The sequence below is a fragment of the Callithrix jacchus genome, chromosome 3 (assembly GCF_049354715.1).
Source record: "Callithrix jacchus isolate 240 chromosome 3, calJac240_pri, whole genome shotgun sequence".
NCBI classification, from domain to species: Eukaryota; Metazoa; Chordata; class Mammalia; order Primates; family Cebidae; genus Callithrix; species Callithrix jacchus.
The window spans coordinates 190,804,780-190,822,172 of NC_133504.1; the positions used below are offsets into that span (position 1 = coordinate 190,804,780).

Sequence of the window (17,393 nt, forward strand, 5' to 3'; positions counted from 1 at the left end):
TGGTTTCTCGCATGAGAAGGGTCATGCTTCCCCACTCACAGCGACGCTTCAGATCGTCTTCCTAAGAAGAATAAGTCAAGCCTTGGAGGGCAGAAAGGAGGGATGGTCGAGATTGAAAACTGCCAAGGGAGAGAGTGTCCATGGTGTACTCTTTCTGGAAAGCCATTGTCAGCACCGCAGAGCCTGGAACTACACTGCACTTTTGATGTTGTGATTCCATTTCTAGCCACCACTGGGCCCTAAGGAGGTAATCCACGATCGGGGCCTCGTGCCCCACAGTGGTGGGTGCAGATTACGTGGAGGTGGAGAATTAGACACAGCGTCGGTGCCCACCAGTAGAGGAGGGAGTGAGTTAACAGGATGGTCCATATGCTGGGATTCGTGTCGCCGTCCATCAGAAGTTGGATTTGTGACAGATACAACGTGCAGCAGCAGCAGAACCCAACAGCGTGTACATGGATCATCGCAGTTTTGGCTGAAACCAGCCCTCGGAGGATGAGAATGGAAGGAAACGCGCCCACCTGCAGCTGCACTTCCCCAGGACGTTTTCCCTCCTTCTCCACCTTTCCGTGGTGGATCGATTTCATATTTAACAAGTTGAAGGCACAAGTTAAGCTTCCAGTGTCTTTGTAATCTACAGAATGAATAGTCAGTATTTAAAGAATAGGAGAAGTTTACAGAAAAGGATGGAATGCAATTTAAGATTTAAAAAAATGGGCTTGTTTCCCTCGTATATACAAAGTGTTCAAAACAGTCTGATATACTTTATATTTTGAACATAAGGAAATAAAGTAAAATAATTTTAAAGAGTCTTTAAAATAGAAGCTGCTTCCAGGCATGCTGGCTTACTCCTGTAATCCTAGCCGCTCACGAGGCTGAGGCTGGAGGGTGGCTGGGGCCCAGAGTTTGAGGCTGTCGTTAGCTATGACTGCACCAGGTCACTCCAGCCTGAGGGACAAAGCCAGACCCTGTCTCCAGAAATAAACAAAAAGCCAGAAGTCGCTGCACAGTGAAGCTTACAGAAGGGGACCTGGCTGACCAGAGAGGTGAAGTGACCCGTCCCTGGTTGAACAGCAACGAGAGGCGGAGTCAGGGTCTCCACGTTGTGAAAGCAGCACCCCTTCTGGTGTGGACTGACTTACTGCTGTTTCCAGAGGAGGTGGGAGAGGACGCCACCTGGCTTTGCCTGGCCTGGACATAACTGTACTCTTCTGACCCTAAGACACAGTCTGTGCCCGTGACTCTGCAGAGGAGTGCACTGAGCTTCCAGGAAGATGAGCGCTTCGCAGCTCCCCAGCAGCTGAGTCCATCTGAGCCCATGGCTCCTGTGGTTGCTGGTGCTGAGGCCCCTTTTACTCACGCAGGGGACGCCGGCCTATTGCAGGACAGGCCGTGGAGTGTGTTCTGTGGAGGGTGTCATTTAGAGTCTCTCTGACGTCACTCTGCTGCCTGACTGTTGTGGAGACCTCAGAGGGCACAGGCTTGTAATCCCAATAAATTAAAGCAACACGCAAGTTGGCAGTGAACATCACATTTTCATGTGTGTCTGCCAGCCTAGCAGTTCCATTTCTGGAGATCTGTCTTGAGGAAAATGTGTACAGGTGTCCAGAGAAAGAGATGCTCTGGGCAGTCACTGTTTCATGGTTGCAGGGAGCGTGGGTGTTGGTCAACAGAGGAGGAGGCTGTCCTCCCATGAGGACGCTGGGGCAGCCATAGAAAGGGTGGGTGGAATCCACACAGCAGCATGGAAAGCTCCCCGGACATTGCCCGGGAACAGATGATAGGCGTGGCCAGGTGCAAGAACTCCAGAGTCTTTACTGGATGCTTCTAGAATGCTTGGACTTTTGTGGGGGTCCGGCATGTTTGCCGGGGGGCTTCCGACCAGCCGAGAGCCTGAGCCCCACTCAAGTGTTCTTAACCTGGAAGAGGGAGTGCGTGGAAGAAAAGATAGATAGAGAGTGGGGTCTGGAGGACTGCCAGGCAATGCTGGAGCAGCAAGTGCCAAGACAGCAAGTTTATTTGTGCAAACTACAGGTTATATACCTTTCAGTGTTTGAGGAGTGACATACATTCTATTGTATCTTGAAATAAAATCAAGAACATAAATCACAAGAAAAGGGGTACAGAAAGTGTGACTCTTAATCAAAGGGTGTACAGCAAAGGGACAATAAAGTTTGCAAAAAGGGGGTCATAAATCTAAACATGTGTTTTTCTAAAATCAGTTAAGCAAGCAGGTAAGATCGTTAACAAGGTGTAGCTGGACCTTTCTAAATGTCATTCTAACCTTGCCTATTCATATAGGATTATAAACAATATGATTGAGTTAGCAGAGGTAAACAAAGTCATAGAGTTATGGTGCAGAGAAGGAACGAGGAGGCACACAATGTCTAACCATACAATGTCTCGTTAGACCACAAGGCCTGAGCTCAGCCATTCTGTTGCAAATGTCAGAGGCAAAGATTGATGTTTATAAAATCAGTGCAACCAGACTTCCTCCTTTCCCTTAGCTCAACAGCCTCCAGGAGAGGAGAAACGTGTATGGGCTCAAGCTCAAGATGGCGAGGGCCCTTCGCAGGAGCGATCCCCACAGACTTTTTGTAGCAGTTGTTTAGCAAGCATGGATTTGTTCCTCTGTCACTTTTTTTTTTGAGATGGAGTCTTGCTCTTGTTGCCCAGGCTGGATGGAGTGCAATGGCTCGATCTCGGCTCATTGAAACCTCCACCTCCTGGGGGGTCAAGCAATTCTCCTGCCTCAGCCTCCTGAGTAGCTGGGATTACAGGCGTGCACCACCACACCTGGCTAAGTTTTGTATTTTTAGTAGAGTTGGGGTTTCACCATATTGGTCAGGCTGGTCTCAAACTCCTGACCTCAGCTGATCCACCTGCCTTGGTCTCCCAAGGTGCTGGGATTACAGGCATGAGCCACGTGCCCAGCCTCCTCTATCTCTTTAATAATCCTAAAAAACAGTAACATGCACCATGCGGGTTTTCCAGCAGTGTGTGTTTTCGGGCAGTGCGTATCTTCTGGTGGTGCGTGTCCTCCCGCGGTGCTTGTTTTCCGGTGGTGTGTGTTTTCTGACAGTGAGTGTTTTCCTGTGGTGCGTGTTTTCTGGCGTTGTGTCTTCCCACAGTGCGTGTTTTCGGGCAGTGTGTATCTTCTGGCAGTGTGTGTCCTCCCGCGGTGCTTGTTTTCTGGTGGTGTGTGTTTTCTGGCGTTGTGTCTTCCCACTGTGTGTATTTTTGGGCAATGCGTGTTTTCCTGAGGTGCGTGTTTTCCATCAATGTCTGTTTTCCCATGGTGCGTGTTTTCTGGCAGTGCGTGTTTTACTGTGGTGCGTGTTTTACTGTGGTGTGTGTTTTACTGTGGTGCGTGTTTTCTGGTGGTGCCTGTTTTCTGGCAGTGCATGGCAGCCGCTGGCTGGACACAGTGATTGGGGCACTTTCTCCTGTCTTTCTCCTGTCTCAGGACATGGCAGCCGCTGGCTGGACACAGTGATTGGCGCACTTTCTCCTTTCTCCTGTCTCAGGACATGGCAGCCACTGGCTGGACACAGTGATTGGGGCACCTTCTCCTGTCTTTCTCCTGTCTCAGGACATGGCAGCCGCTGGCTGGACACAGTGATTGGCGCACTTTCTCCTTTCTCCTGTCTCAGGACATGGCAGCCACTGGCTGGACACAGTGATTGGGGCACCTTCTCCTGTCTTTCTCCTGTCTCAGGACATGGCAGCCGCTGGCTGGACACAGTGATTGGGGCACTTTCTCCTGTCTTTCTCCTGTCTCAGGACATGGCAGCCGCTGGCCGGACACAGTGATTGGCGCACTTTCTCCTGTCTTTCTCCTGTTTCAGGACAACGTACTGAACATCATTAACCAGATCATGGATGAGTGCATCCCCCAGGACCGTGCCCCGAGGGATTTCTGCGTCAAGTTCCCTGAGGAGATCCGGCACGACAACCTGGCCGGCCAGCTGTGGTTCGGAGCCGAGGTAGCAAGCCACTTCCTGGGCTCAGAGGTCCCCATGTGGGCAGGTCTAGCTGTGTCCCTGTGAGACCTGTGCATGGGCATGTGCAGGTGCAGGGACCCAGTGTCTCCTCCAAGAGCTCCGTCCACTCTGGCTTACGGGGTGTGGTCTGAGCCTGGAAGGCCATGCGCCCCTTGGAGGATCTGGGAAAGCCATGAACTGGTGCCCCCAAAACTGTACATGCAAATGAAATTTCCCATGTGATTGTTACGAGGCTCTCAGGCCCCCAGACATATAGGACTTAAAAGTGGTTCCTTTTTTTTTTTTTTTTTTTTGAGACGGAGTCCTGCTCTGTTGCCCAGGCTGGAGTGCAGTGGCAAGACTTCTGCTCACTACAACCTCTGCCTCCTGAGTTCAAGCCATTCTCCTGCCTCAGCCTTCCCAGTAGCTGAGACTACAGGCACACACCACCACACTTACTAATTTTTGTACTTGTGGTAGAGACAGGGTTTCACCATATTGGCTAGGCTGGTCTCGAACTCCTGACCTCGTGATCCACCCACCTCGGCCTCCCACAGTGCTGGGATTACAGGCTTGAGCCACTGTGCCTGGCCAAAAGTGGTCCATAGAGGTAATGCCCACATCAGGAACAAATGCTCCCTTCTCGCCCTGCAGCCCAGGCCACGCGGGGGCTGGGGATCTGTGCTGCAGCCCAGCAGCCACATCTGGTGATAGCCTGTCAGAGCTCCATCTTCATTTCCTAATGAGGAAACTGAGGCCCCGAGAGGAAGGTGCCCTTCGAGGTGGCGGGAACAGTCTTTCCCAGGCCCCCATCATGTGGAATCCCCAGGCTCCTCCCGTTGCCATGTTCCTGAGCCTGACCTTGGCCCCAAGGTCGCCGCCCTCTGTTGTGCTGTCCCCGTCCTCCTCACTTCCCCTTTCTAGGAATCCCTGGAGTGCGGGGTCCTCATTCCCCTGCTGCCCCGTACCTGTGGACACCCTGCCCACCCCACCCTCTGAGCCATCTGGTTGGGGTGTCCTCTGCTGAGGCTTGGGTTAGTTACAGGGGCCCGCGGGCAGGTTCTCCCTCCTCTCCAGCCTCACTTTCCACCTCTGTGGAGTGGGTCCTGGGGCAGTCATGAGATGGAGTGGGTGCTGTGCCCAGCTGGCCTGGCAGGGGCATGCCTGCATGGGAGAGAACACAGCTCCCTGTGTAGTCCTGGTGCCCCCAAGCTCTGTGCCCGCCGCAGTGTTAGCCTGGGAAATCACGGTCTCCTTCTGTTCCCTGGAACATGGTTGCTTGTCTTGATCATACGGGAGGGAACGGGAGGCGGGTTGGTTCGACTGTAAACTTGGTGAGGCCCCAGCCCCAACACCAGCCTGCCTGTGACAATAGAGTCACCTGGGCCTGGACTCAGCCCCCGCACCAGAGAGCAGCTTGGTGAAAATCTGAGTTGCTGAGCATGTGCCGGGAAGCTGCCTGGCAGTGCCCAGGACAGATGTGGGCGGATTTGTGGGTGCGGAGGAGCCCTCCTTCCCTGCCTAGAAGCCCGAGGACTCCCCCATGAGCAAGGCTGGAATCTCCGTTTGGGGCAAGGTTGCGTTTCTCTGGCTGTGAGCCAGTTGACAGGCAGTGTCTGTGGCTCCCTAGGTAGACTGGGGGCCTCTAGGCAGACTGGGAGCTTCTAGGCAGACTGGGGGCCTCTAGGCAGACTGCGGGCCTCTAGGCAGACTGGGGGCCTCTAGGCAGACTGGGAGCCTCAGGGCAGATCAGCCTGGCTGCTTTATCCCTGCCAGTGTAGACCTGAAGAGCTCCAGGCTCCCCGACCTTCCTCCCTGTGGTCCGGACCTGGATGAGGAGCTCGGAAAGGGTCATGTGACCAGGGTTCCCCCTGCATGGAGCCCCCACACCCAAGGGCCTCAGTCCCCCCCTCCCCTCCCTGCCTGCTACTGGGGCCCTGTGAGGACCCTGTTGGTCACAGTGGGGGACATTGGTTATCGCCCTGACGATTGCTCTGAATGTGAGAAAAACTTCCCACGGGACCAGGAACACGAGCCAGCCCGCGCTCGGGAGTGAGAAGAGGGGGATGGGGTGCACAGTGGGGTTCCCCAGGCGGCCATCCCGAGACACCCGTCCCTGAGTGCGTCCCCTCCCGCAGTGCCTGGCCGCCGGCTCCATCATCATGAACCGGGAGCTGGAGAGCATGGCCATGCGCCCGCTGGCCAAGGAGCTGACGCGCAGCCTGGAGGAAGTGCGGGGCGCGCTCCGCGACCAGGCGCTGCGGGACTTGAACACCTACACGGAGAAGATGCGGGAGGCGCTGAGGCACTTCGACGTCCTGTTCGCCGAGTTCGAGCTGAGGTACTGCGGCTGGGGGTCCTGGGCCTGGCCTGATGAGTTGGGGACGGCAGTGCCAGCTTCCCAGGCTCACCCTGGTGTTTCAAGCCAGAAAATTCCACAGAGGGAGGAGCCAGGCGGGTTCAGGGCCATCTGTAGGGTGCAGGGTAGGGGTGAGGGGGCATCTTTCCAGGGAGGAGGGTGAGCAGAGAGTACACACGTGGGGTCCGCTGGGGTCTGGCCGCCCTGGGCCTCCGGGGAAAAGAGCTTTGGAGAGGTCCAAGGGGCTGGGCATGAAAGATGCCTCTGAAGATACGGAGATGGCCCAGGAGGTGAGAAAAAACGGAGGCAGACGGTGTCCAGTTAATAAAAACGGTTCCCGCTGTAATCCACCCGCCTCTAGGAGGTCAACCAGCGCAGGAAGGGCAGCCCTCTCCAGGAAGCCGGGGCGCGGACCATCGAGTTCTGTCTTCTGGTCTTCCCAAGGTTTAGTAAACCAGCTTGCATAAGAAAAAAATTCAGAGTTTATGATTTATTTATTTTTGTTTGTTTTCTGAGATGGAGTCTCGCTCTGTCACCCAGGCGGGGGTGCAGTGGCGCGATCTCAATCCACGGCGACCTTCCTCTCCTGTTCCAATCGATTCTCCTGCCTCAGCCTCCCAAGTAGCTGGGATTACAGGCACCTGCCACCTCACCCAGTTAATTTTTTTGTATTTTTAGTAGAGACAGAAACTCGTGAGCCACCTTGGCCTCCCAAAGTGTTGGTCACCCATGTGCGTGAGCCACCTCACCCAGCCTAGAGTTAGTGATTTAGGAGGAAGAAAAGTGCCGTCATCTGGGGAAGGGCTGGACAAGCTGTCACCTCTCACAGCCACTCACAGGCCTGTTGCAAGAGCCTGTACCCAGCCTGGGCTGGCTTCTGTGGCTTCGGAGGTGCACGCGGCATGACCCTGCCCATGTGGGGCTCGGGTTCTTCACCCACCATACAGGGATTCATTCATTTACTCTTTTGCCTATTAAGGCTGGTGCCAAGCTGGGGGACGGTCATGCACTGGCTCCAGAGTGAGCACTGCAGCACTGGCTCCAGGGGGTACAGGCTCCAGCGTGAGGACTGCAGCACTGGCTCCAGGGGGTACAGGCTCCAGAGTGAGCACTGCAGCAGTGGCTCCAGGGGGTACAGGCTCCAGAGTGAGCACTGCAGCACTGGCTCCAGGGGGTACAGGCTCCAGAGTGAGCCCTGGGAACTGGCACAACCATCCCCCATGGGCAGGGCTGGGGTTTTGGGGGAAGCCCTGGACTAGGCCTGGCTGGCAGGAGCTGTGTACCATGAAACTGCTGGCATGGGGTGCTCGTGTCGGGTGTGTGTGTGTGTCCACGCATTTTTAAGAGACAGGGTCTTGCTTTGTCACTCAACCTGGAGTACAGGGGTGCAGTCACCATACACGGCAGCCTCTAACTCCTGGGCTCAAGAAATCCTCCCACCTCAGCCTCCCAAAGTGCTGGGATTACAGGCGCGAGCCCCCAGTCCCCGCCACCTTGCCCAGTATGGCAGCTTTAATCGAAGATGCCAGCCCTCAGCTTTGGATAGGCCTGCGCCACCCATGTGCGGCCTAACAGGTCTCCCTGTGTTGCAGCTACGTCTCGGCCATGGTGCCCGTGAAGTCTCCCAGAGAGTACTATGTGCAGCAGGAGGTCATCGTGCTCTTCTGCGAGACAGTGGAGAGGTGAGGACAGGGAGGCTTAGGGGCTGGGGGAGGTGTTTGGGGAGTCCCTGCCACACCCCAGGCCTGGGGCTGAGGGCAGCTTTGGGGGAACTTGCTGTGTCTCCGTAGTGCCCCAGCTGTGCCTTCCAACACATTACCGTTCTCCTCAAAGAAGAAGGTGAGGAGGTTCTCCTCGCTTCCTCATCTCTTCACTCCTCACCTCCTCACCTCCTCACTCCTCACCTCCTCACTCCTCACCCCTCACCCCTCACTCATCTCCTCACCTTCACTCCTCACCCCTCACCCCTCACTCCTCACCTCCTCACTCCTCACTCCTCACCTCCTCACTCCTCACCTCCTCTCTCCTCACTCCTCACTCCTCACCTCCTCACTCCTCACTCCTCACCTCCTCACTCCTCACCTCCTCACCTCCTCACTCCTCACTCCTCACCTCCTCACTCCTCACTCCTCACTCCTCACTCCTCACCTCCTCACTCCTCACCTCCTCACTCCTCACTCCTCACCTCCTCTCTCCTCACTCCTCACTCCTCACCTCCTCACTCCTCACCTCCTCACCTCCTCACTCCTCACTCCTCACCTCCTCACTCCTCACCTCCTCACCTCCTCACTCCTCACCTCCTCACTCCTCACCTCCTCACCTCCTCACTCCTCACCTCCTCACTCCTCACTCCTCACCTCCTCACTCCTCACCTCCTCACCTCCTCACTCCTCACTCCTCACCTCCTCTCTCCTCACCTCCTCTCTCCTCACTCCTCACCTCCTCACTCATCTCCTCACCTTCACTCCTCACCCCTCACCCCTCACTCCTCACCTCCTCACTCCTCACTCCTCACTCCTCACCTCCTCACTCCTCACCTCCTCACTCCTCACCTCCTCACCTCCTCACTCCTCACCTCCTCACCTCCTCACTCCTCACCTCCTCACTCCTCACCTCCTCACTCCTCACTCCTCACTCCTCACCTCCTCACTCCTCACCTCCTCACTCCTCACCTCCTCACCTCCTCACTCCTCACTCCTCACGTCCTCACTTCTCACCTCCTCACTCCTCACTCCTCACCTCCTCACCTCCTCACTCCTCACTCCTCACCTCCTCTCTCCTCACCTCCTCTCTCCTCACTCCTCACCTCCTCACTCATCTCCTCACCTTCACTCCTCACCCCTCACCCCTCACTCCTCACCTCCTCACTCCTCACTCCTCACTCCTCACCTCCTCACTCCTCACCTCCTCACTCCTCACCTCCTCACTCCTCACCTCCTCACCTCCTCACCTCCTCACTCCTCACTCCTCACCTCCTCACTCCTCACTCCTCACCTCCTCACCTCCTCACTCCTCACCTCCTCACTCCTCACCTCCTCACCTCCTCACTCCTCACTCCTCACCTCCTCACTCCTCACTCCTCACCTCCTCACCTCCTCACTCCTCACTCCTCACCTCCTCTCTCCTCACCTCCTCTCTCCTCACTCCTCACCTCCTCACTCATCTCCTCACCTTCACTCCTCACCCCTCACCCCTCACTCCTCACCTCCTCACTCCTCACTCCTCACTCCTCACCTCCTCACTCCTCACCTCCTCACCTCCTCACTCCTCACCTCCTCACCTCCTCACTCCTCACCTCCTCACTCCTCACCTCCTCACTCCTCACCTCCTCACTCCTCACTCCTCACTCCTCACCTCCTCACTCCTCACCTCCTCACTCCTCACCTCCTCACCTCCTCACTCCTCACTCCTCACGTCCTCACTCCTCACCTCCTCACTCCTCACTCCTCACCTCCTCACTCCTCACTCCTCACCTCCTCACTCCTCACTCCTCACCTCCTCACCTCCTCACTCCTCACCTCCTCACTCCTCACCTCTCACCTCCTCACTCCTCACTCCTCACCTCCTCACTCCTCACTCCTCACCTCCTCACCTCCTCACTCCTCACCTCCTCACCTCCTCACTCCTCACCTCCTCACTCCTCACTCCTCACCTCCTCACTCCTCACTCCTCACCTCCTCACCTCCTCACTCCTCACTCCTCACCTCCTCACCTCCTCACTCCTCACTCCTCACCTCCTCACTCCTCACCTCCTCACTCACCTCCCCAGGCCAGGATTGAGTTTTTGCTGGGTTGAGTCTGCTGAGCAGGTGGTTTTGTGGTGGGAAGGCTGCGGGCACGTCATTTATACTCTGATCTGCCCTTCTACAGTCATTGGAGTCTGCTGTTCTGAACGCACTTTGGGGCTAAGATTTAACCTTGAAGTTGCTCTTTTTCCAGTGGTTCTGTGGTGTTTGTGAGATTTGAAATTAACTAATATCACATCGTATGTTTGTTACTTTTTTACAAAGCAAATGTTTACTATTTATGCTTTGAGAGATATTTCAGATTATCAGAAAATACGATGATGGGAAGTTGCTTTTCTTTTGAAAAGTCCGGATGCCAGCATGCCTGCTCACCAGGTGCAGAGAAAGTCCTCTGCAAGCCCTGGGGGGAGAAATGGGACACACTGAATTGTTCCGGGCAGTGTTTTGTTCCATGTTCATTCTTGACATTGGCTTGTTTCGGTTCCTTGGCTGAGCAGAGCTGTCCTCTGGGTGGCCTTGCTCTGCATTGCTGAGCATCCCAGCTGGGTCACGCACCCTCCCTGCCCCGCACAGCCTCCCCGCCCCATCACACACCCTCCCCACCCCCTCACACACCCTCCCCGCCCCTTCACACCCTCCCCGCCCCCTCACACACCCTCCCCTCCCCCTCACACACCCTCGCCGCCCCCCACACACCCTCCCCGCCCCCACACACACTCCCCACCTCCCCACACACCCTCCCCACCTCCTCACACACCCTCCCCGCCCCCTCACAGCCTCCACGCCCCCTCACACACACTCCATGCCCCCTCACACACACTCCACGCCCCCTCACACACCCTCCACGCCCCCTCACACACACTCCCCGCCCCCGCACAGCCTCCTCACCTCCTCACACACCCTCCCCTCCTCACACACCCTCGCCGCCCCCCACACACCCTCGCCGCCCCCACACACCCTCGCCGCCCCCACACACACTCCCCGCCCCCGCACAGCCTCCCCACCTCCTCACACACCCTCCCCGCCCCCTCACACACCCTCCCCGCCCCCGCACAGCCTCCACGCCCCCTCACACACACTCCACGCCCCCTCACACACACTCCACGCCCCCTCACACACCCTCCACGCCCCCTCACACACACTCCCCGCCCCCGCACACCCTCCCCGCCCCCTCACACACCCTCCCCGCCCCCTCACAGCCTCCACGCCCCCTCACACACACTCCATGCCCCCTCACACACACTCCATGCCCCCTCACACACCCTCCACGCCCCCTCACACACACTCCCCGCCCCCGCACAGCCTCCTCACCTCCTCACACACCCTCCCCGCCCCCTCACACACACTCCACGCCCCCTCACACACCCTCCACGCCCCCTCACACACACTCCCCGCCCCCTCACAGCCTCCACGCCCCCTCACACACCCTCCACGCCCCCTCACACACACTCCACGCCCCCTCACAGCCTCCACGCCCCCTCACACACCCTCCACGCCCCCTCACACACACTCCCCGCCCCCTCACAGCCTCCATGCCCCCTCACACACACTCCACGCCCCCTCACACACACTCCCCGCCCCCTCACAGCCTCCACGCCCCCTCACACACCCTCCACGCCCCCTCACACACACTCCACGCCCCCTCACAGCCTCCACGCCCCCTCACACACTCCCCGCCCCCTCACAGCCTCCACGCCCCCTCACACACCCTCCACGCCCCCTCACACACACTCCCCGCCCCCTCACACACTCCCCGCCCCCTCACACCCTCCCCTCCCCCTCACACACCCTCCCCTCCCCCTCACACACCCTCGCCGCCCCCTCACACACACTCCACGCCCCCTCACAGCCTCCACGCCCCCTCACACACTCCCCGCCCCCTCACAGCCTCCCCGCCCCCTCACACACCCTCCACGCCCCCTCACACACACTCCCCGCCCCCTCACACACTCCCCGCCCCCTCACACCCTCCCCTCCCCCTCACACACCCTCCCCTCCCCCTCACACACCCTCGCCGCCCCCTCACACACCCTCGCCGCCCCCTCACACACCCTCGCCGCCCCCTCACACACCCTCCCCTCCCCCTCACACCCTCCCCGCCCCCACACACACCCTCCCCGCCCCCACACACACCCTCCCCGCCCCCACACACACCCTCCCCGCCCCCACACACACCCTCCCCGCCCCCACACACACCCCGCCCCCACACACTCCCCGCCCCCACACACACCCTCCCCGCCACCTCACACACCCTCCCCGCCCCCCACACACCCTCCCCGCCCCCCTCACACCCTCCCCGCCCCCCTCACACCCTCCCCGCCCCCTCACACCCTCCCCGCCCCCTCACACCCTCCCCGCCCCACACACACCCTCCCCGCCCCCACACACACCCTCCCCGCCCCCACACACACCCCGCCCCCACACACACCCTCCCCGCCCCCACACACACCCTCCCCGCCCCCCACACACCCTCCCCGCCCCCCACACACCCTCCCCGCCCCCACACACACCCTCCCCGCCCCCTCACACCCTCCCCGCCCCCTCACACCCTCCCCGCCCCACACACACCCTCCCCGCCCCCACACACACCCTCCCCGCCCCCACACACACCCCGCCCCCACACACACCCTCCCCGCCACCACACACACCCTCCCCGCCCCCTCACACCCTCCCCGCCCCCCTCACACCCTCCCCGCCCCACACACACCCTCCCCGCCCCCTCACACAGTGTCCGCCCCCTCACACCCTGTCCGCCCCCTCACAGACACTCCCCGCCCCCTCACAGACACTCCCCGCCCCCCCCACACGCCCTCCCCGCCCCCCCCACACGCCCTCCCCGCCCCCCCACACGCACTCCCCTCCCCTCACACGCACTCCCCTCCCCCACACACGCCCTCCCGCCCCCACACACGCCCTCCCCGCCCCCTCACACCCTCCCCGCCCCCTCACACGCCCTCCCCGCCCCCTCACACACACTCCCTGCCCCTGTCTCCTGGGGTGGAGGTGGAACTGGCAGATGGAAAGGTTAAGCTTGAGCCCCCCCCCATGGCATTCCAGGAAGAGCGAGGCCTTTTCCTCCTGCCCCAGCCCCTTCACACATGAGGACTGGGGTGGCATCCTGATGCGGTGTCCATCCCTGCTGGGGTCTTGCCTGTGCCCTCACCCTGCTCACTGTCCCCCTCCCTGGACAGGGCACTGGACTTCGGGTACCTGACCCAGGACATGATTGATGACTACGAGCCGGCCCTCATGTTCAGCATCCCCAGGCTGGCCATCGTGTGGTGAGTGCCCCCTGCACCCGCGGCCTCTGCAGGAACCTGCGGATCGGCAGAGCTGACGGTGCCAGGGCCCGGGTGGGGCTGGTCCTCAGTGCCTGCACCCCACCATGGCTGTCCGCTGCCCCAGGTCGGTCAGGCAGGCCAGCTGTTGGCCCTCAGCGGATCAGGGGCCACATGTCCTGAGTGCCCCTGTCACTTTGCTGGTGAGGGAGGCTCTGCCACTGGACAGGTGAGATGCACGACGTCTCATTAGTCACAGGAGACCATGAAGGTCACATGGGGTCACACCCGGCATGGAGTGGCCACGCAGGGGCTGTGGGAGGTGGACTTGGTGGTCACAAGAGGACGAGGTAACCCCCGGGTCCCTCAGGAGGATGTGATTGGCTTGTTTGAATAATTTGGGGGCTGCTGGGGAGGTGACGTGCATTGGGTGAAGGGCAGGTGGGGGCAGTCGGCCTGGCTGGTGGGGATGCCTGTGTGGAGCCTTCCTACCAGCGGGGGCCCGTCGGGTGGAAAGGGGACCTCCAGGCAGCCTGCACGGCCTTGGGGTAGGCTCTAAGACATGAGGGCAGTGTACCGAAACTTAGGCCTGAAATTCACCCAGGTGGGAGGCGGGTTCACCTGCTCAGCATCTCTGAGCTGCCTGGGGCCAAGGTTGGAGCCCAGGGGTTCTGGGGCTTGGCCCATGCTGCCCAGCCAAACCCTGTCTCTAGATGGGATTCCCCATCCCCCTGCCAGGCAGGTGGTCCCGGGTGCAGAGGAGTGAGTGGGCCACAGAGAACTTAATGAAGCTTTGCAGCCAGGAGGGCGTCCAGTGGGCAGCAGCCTGCTGTGTTGGACTGGGCAGAGCCGGGGACAGGAGCCCTCGGGAGAGATGTCCTGTGGAGATGTGGACGTCAGGAGGTGGTCAAGAAGTGTGGGTGGGCACAGAGGCCAGGACTGGTCCAGACTCAGGCCATGGAGAGACCTCACTGAGACCGTGCTGAGGACCCCAGGGACCCTGGGCACAGGCACACGTGGCAGTGCCACATTCGGGAGTTGAACATGTACACCCCCTCCCGTGGGAAATGGGGGTGAGCGGTGGGAGCAGGTGGAGCAATGGCGGTGCAGTGGGCTGGGTCCCTCAGCTGGGCTTGCGGGGGACAGAGGCACTTCACCCTGAGTTGCATCGAACGCCCATGTAGGAGTGGCAAGCCAGGGGACTGCTGCTGGGGCGAGTCCAGACCCCTGGGCCAGGCTGCCTGCTCAGCTAGGCCAGCAGCCAGGTGGCCTTGAGGGAAGTGTCCTGGGTGCCATCTCCTCAGGGAGGGCTCCAGCGTGGCCTCGGACCTGCCGACACTGCTCCCTGGAGCCCCTCCCACAGCTCTGCGCCTGGCCTGATCCTGTCCTGTACTCCCCCGACCTCATAGAGCTGGCATCTCTCCCAAAGTCAGCAAACCAGAGGAAGGGAGGCTCGGAAATCCTCCCCCCACGCTAGAGTCAGGGACTCTCCCCTCACCTGAAGACCTAGGGCCGGGGGGCAACTTGGAGGGAGTGTCCTGGCGCCGAGAGGCCACTTGGGCACAGCGCGCCTTCCCATGGGCCACAGGATTTGGTGACCTTGTTTTCCTTTTCTAAGCAGTTGTCTCTGTGAGGCCACACTCACACCAAAAGCAATGTCAATAAAAGCCAAGGTAGACAAATGGGATGTAATTAAACTTCAGAGCTTCTGTACAGCAAGAGAAACCATCAGTAGAGCGAACCGGCAACCAACAGAATAGGAAAAAAGTTTTGCAGTTTACCCATGTGACAAAGGGCTGATATCCAGAATCTACAAAGGACTAACACAGATATACAGGAAGAAACAACCCCATTCAAAATTGGGCAAAGGATATGAACAGACGCTTTACAAAAGAAGACATACATGAGGCCATCAAACATATGAAAAAATGCTCATCACCACTGGTCATTAGAGAGATGCAAATCAAAACCACATTGAGATACCATCTCACACCAGCTAGAATGGCGATCATTTAAAAATCTGGAGACAACAGATGCTGGAGAGGATGTGGAGAAATAGGAACACTTTTACACTGTTGGTGGGAGTGTAGATTAGTTCAACCATTGTGGAAGACAGTGTGGCGATTCCTCAAGGACCTAGAAATAGAAATTCCATTTGACCCAGCAATCCCATTACTGGGTATATATCCAAAGGACTATAAATCATTCTACTATAAGGACACATGCACACGAATGTTCATTGCAGCATTGTTTACAATAGCAAAGACCTGGAATCAACCCAAATGCCCATTGATAATAGACTGGACAGGGAAAATGTGGCACATATACACCATGGAATATTATGCAGCAATCAAAAATGATGAGTTCGTGTCCTTTGTAGGGACTTGGATGAATCTGAAAACCATCATTCTCAGCAAACTGACACAAGAACAGAAAATCAAACGCATGTTCTCACTCATAGGCGGGTGTTGAACAGTGAGAGCACATGGACTCAGGGAGGGGAGCGTCACACACTGAGGGAAGTTAGGGGGGTAGGGGAGAGACAGCGGGGGTTGGGGAGGGATAACATGGGGAGAAATGCCAGAGATACTATGCACCTAAAGTAAAATTAAAAAATAAAATAAAAATAAAAGCAGAACAGCAAAGAACCTGTGGGCCGGCCTTGTTTCCGCCGGGCAGGTGCAGGGGGCTGTGGGCCTTCCCCTCAGGCGCAGGTGGCTCCTTGTCCCAGGGCACTCGTGGTACCGCCAGCTGTGCTGCTGTCCTTCTATAAAGCCCCCAGGAGGGCTTGCCCATGCATGCCCCTGCCCACACGCCATGGGCCCTGGCTGGACTTCCTCTCAAAGGTTGGGTCTGGTGCATGCAGGTGACCCTCCCGCAGGCCGCACCCAGGTGCACTGTGCTTCCGGACTTTCACACTGAGTCTGCTCTCCGAATTTACCTGAGTATAGGTGACTGCAGGACAGTGGCCACTTCCCCCAAGGAGTGATCTATGCCCCATTTGCCGACCTAAGTCCACCTGCTGGTGGCCAAACCTCTGCTCCTCCTTCTGTCCTAAGCCCTCATCCTGGGAGATGGGGGGGGAGGGGAGGTGGGGGAGGCAGGGGCAGATGGGGGGTGACCGGGGTAGGGGAGACCAGGGGAGGGAGATGGGGGAGGTGGGGAGCAACTGGGGGAAGGAGGTGAGGGGTGCAGGGGGTCAGGGAAGCGGGGCACGGGAGGCCAGTGCAGGGGGCGGCTGAGGGAGAGAGGTGGAGGAGGGAGGCTGGGCCTTCTGTTGGCAGAGGTTGTCCCAGGGTTCCCCTCTTGGAGGCATGGGCGTGGAGTCCCCTTGGGCCCAGGACAGAAGGAGGGCCTGGAAAGGGAGCAAGGGACCCTCCAGAGGTGAAGGGGGCTTGGAGTGCAGGTGGGTGGTAGGTCAAGCCGGCATAGAAGCCCGGAGTCCAGGGAACAGCGCGTAGGAGCCCACGGCCCGAGTCCAGGGAGCAGCGCGTAGGAGCCCACGGCCGGAGTCCGGGGAACAGCGCGTAGGAGCCCACGGCCGGAGTCCGGGGAACAGCGCGTAGGAGCCCACGGCCCGAGTCCGGGGAGCAGCGAGTAGGAGCCCACGGCCCGAGTCCGGGGAGCAGCGCGTAGGAGCCCACGGCCCGAGTCCGGGGAGCAGCGCGTAGGAGCCCACGGCCCGAGTCCAGGGAGCAGCGCGTAGGAGCCCACGGCCGGAGTCCGGGGAACAGCGCGTAGGAGCCCACGGCCCGAGTCCGGGGAGCAGCGCGTAGGAGCCCACGGCCGGAGTCCAGGGAACAGCGTGTAGGAGCCCACGGCCGGAGTCCGGGGAACAGCGTGTAGGAGCCCACGGCCGGAGTCCAGGGAACAGCGTGTAGGAGCCCACGGCCCGAGTCCGGGGAACAGCGCGTAGGAGCCCACGGCCCGAGTCCAGGGAGCAGCGCGTAGGAGCCCACGGCCCGAGTCCGGGGAACAGCGCGTAGGAGCCCACGGCCGGAGTCCGGGGAACAGCGCGTAGGAGCCC

The 17,393-nt window shown here is 59.2% G+C and overlaps 1 protein-coding gene across 7 annotated transcripts in view; it reads left to right on the forward strand.

Annotated features, from left to right (window-relative positions):
* ZFYVE28 (zinc finger FYVE-type containing 28) overlaps nt 1-17,393 on the forward strand; it is a 154,059-nt gene that overhangs the window by 72,813 nt on the left and 63,853 nt on the right. For 6 of the 7 annotated variants that reach the window (XM_054253556.2, XM_078367706.1, XM_054253554.2 and 3 more), the window contains exons 3-6: nt 3,849-3,986; nt 6,122-6,324; nt 7,935-8,024; nt 13,280-13,369. In XM_054253556.2, coding sequence (XP_054109531.2) covers nt 3,849-3,986; nt 6,122-6,324; nt 7,935-8,024; nt 13,280-13,369 — 521 coding nt within the window. Of the gene's footprint in view, nt 1-3,783; nt 3,987-6,121; nt 6,325-7,934; nt 8,025-13,279; nt 13,370-17,393 lie in introns of all 7 variants that reach the window. The other variant, XM_054253559.2, reaches the window with a different exon arrangement.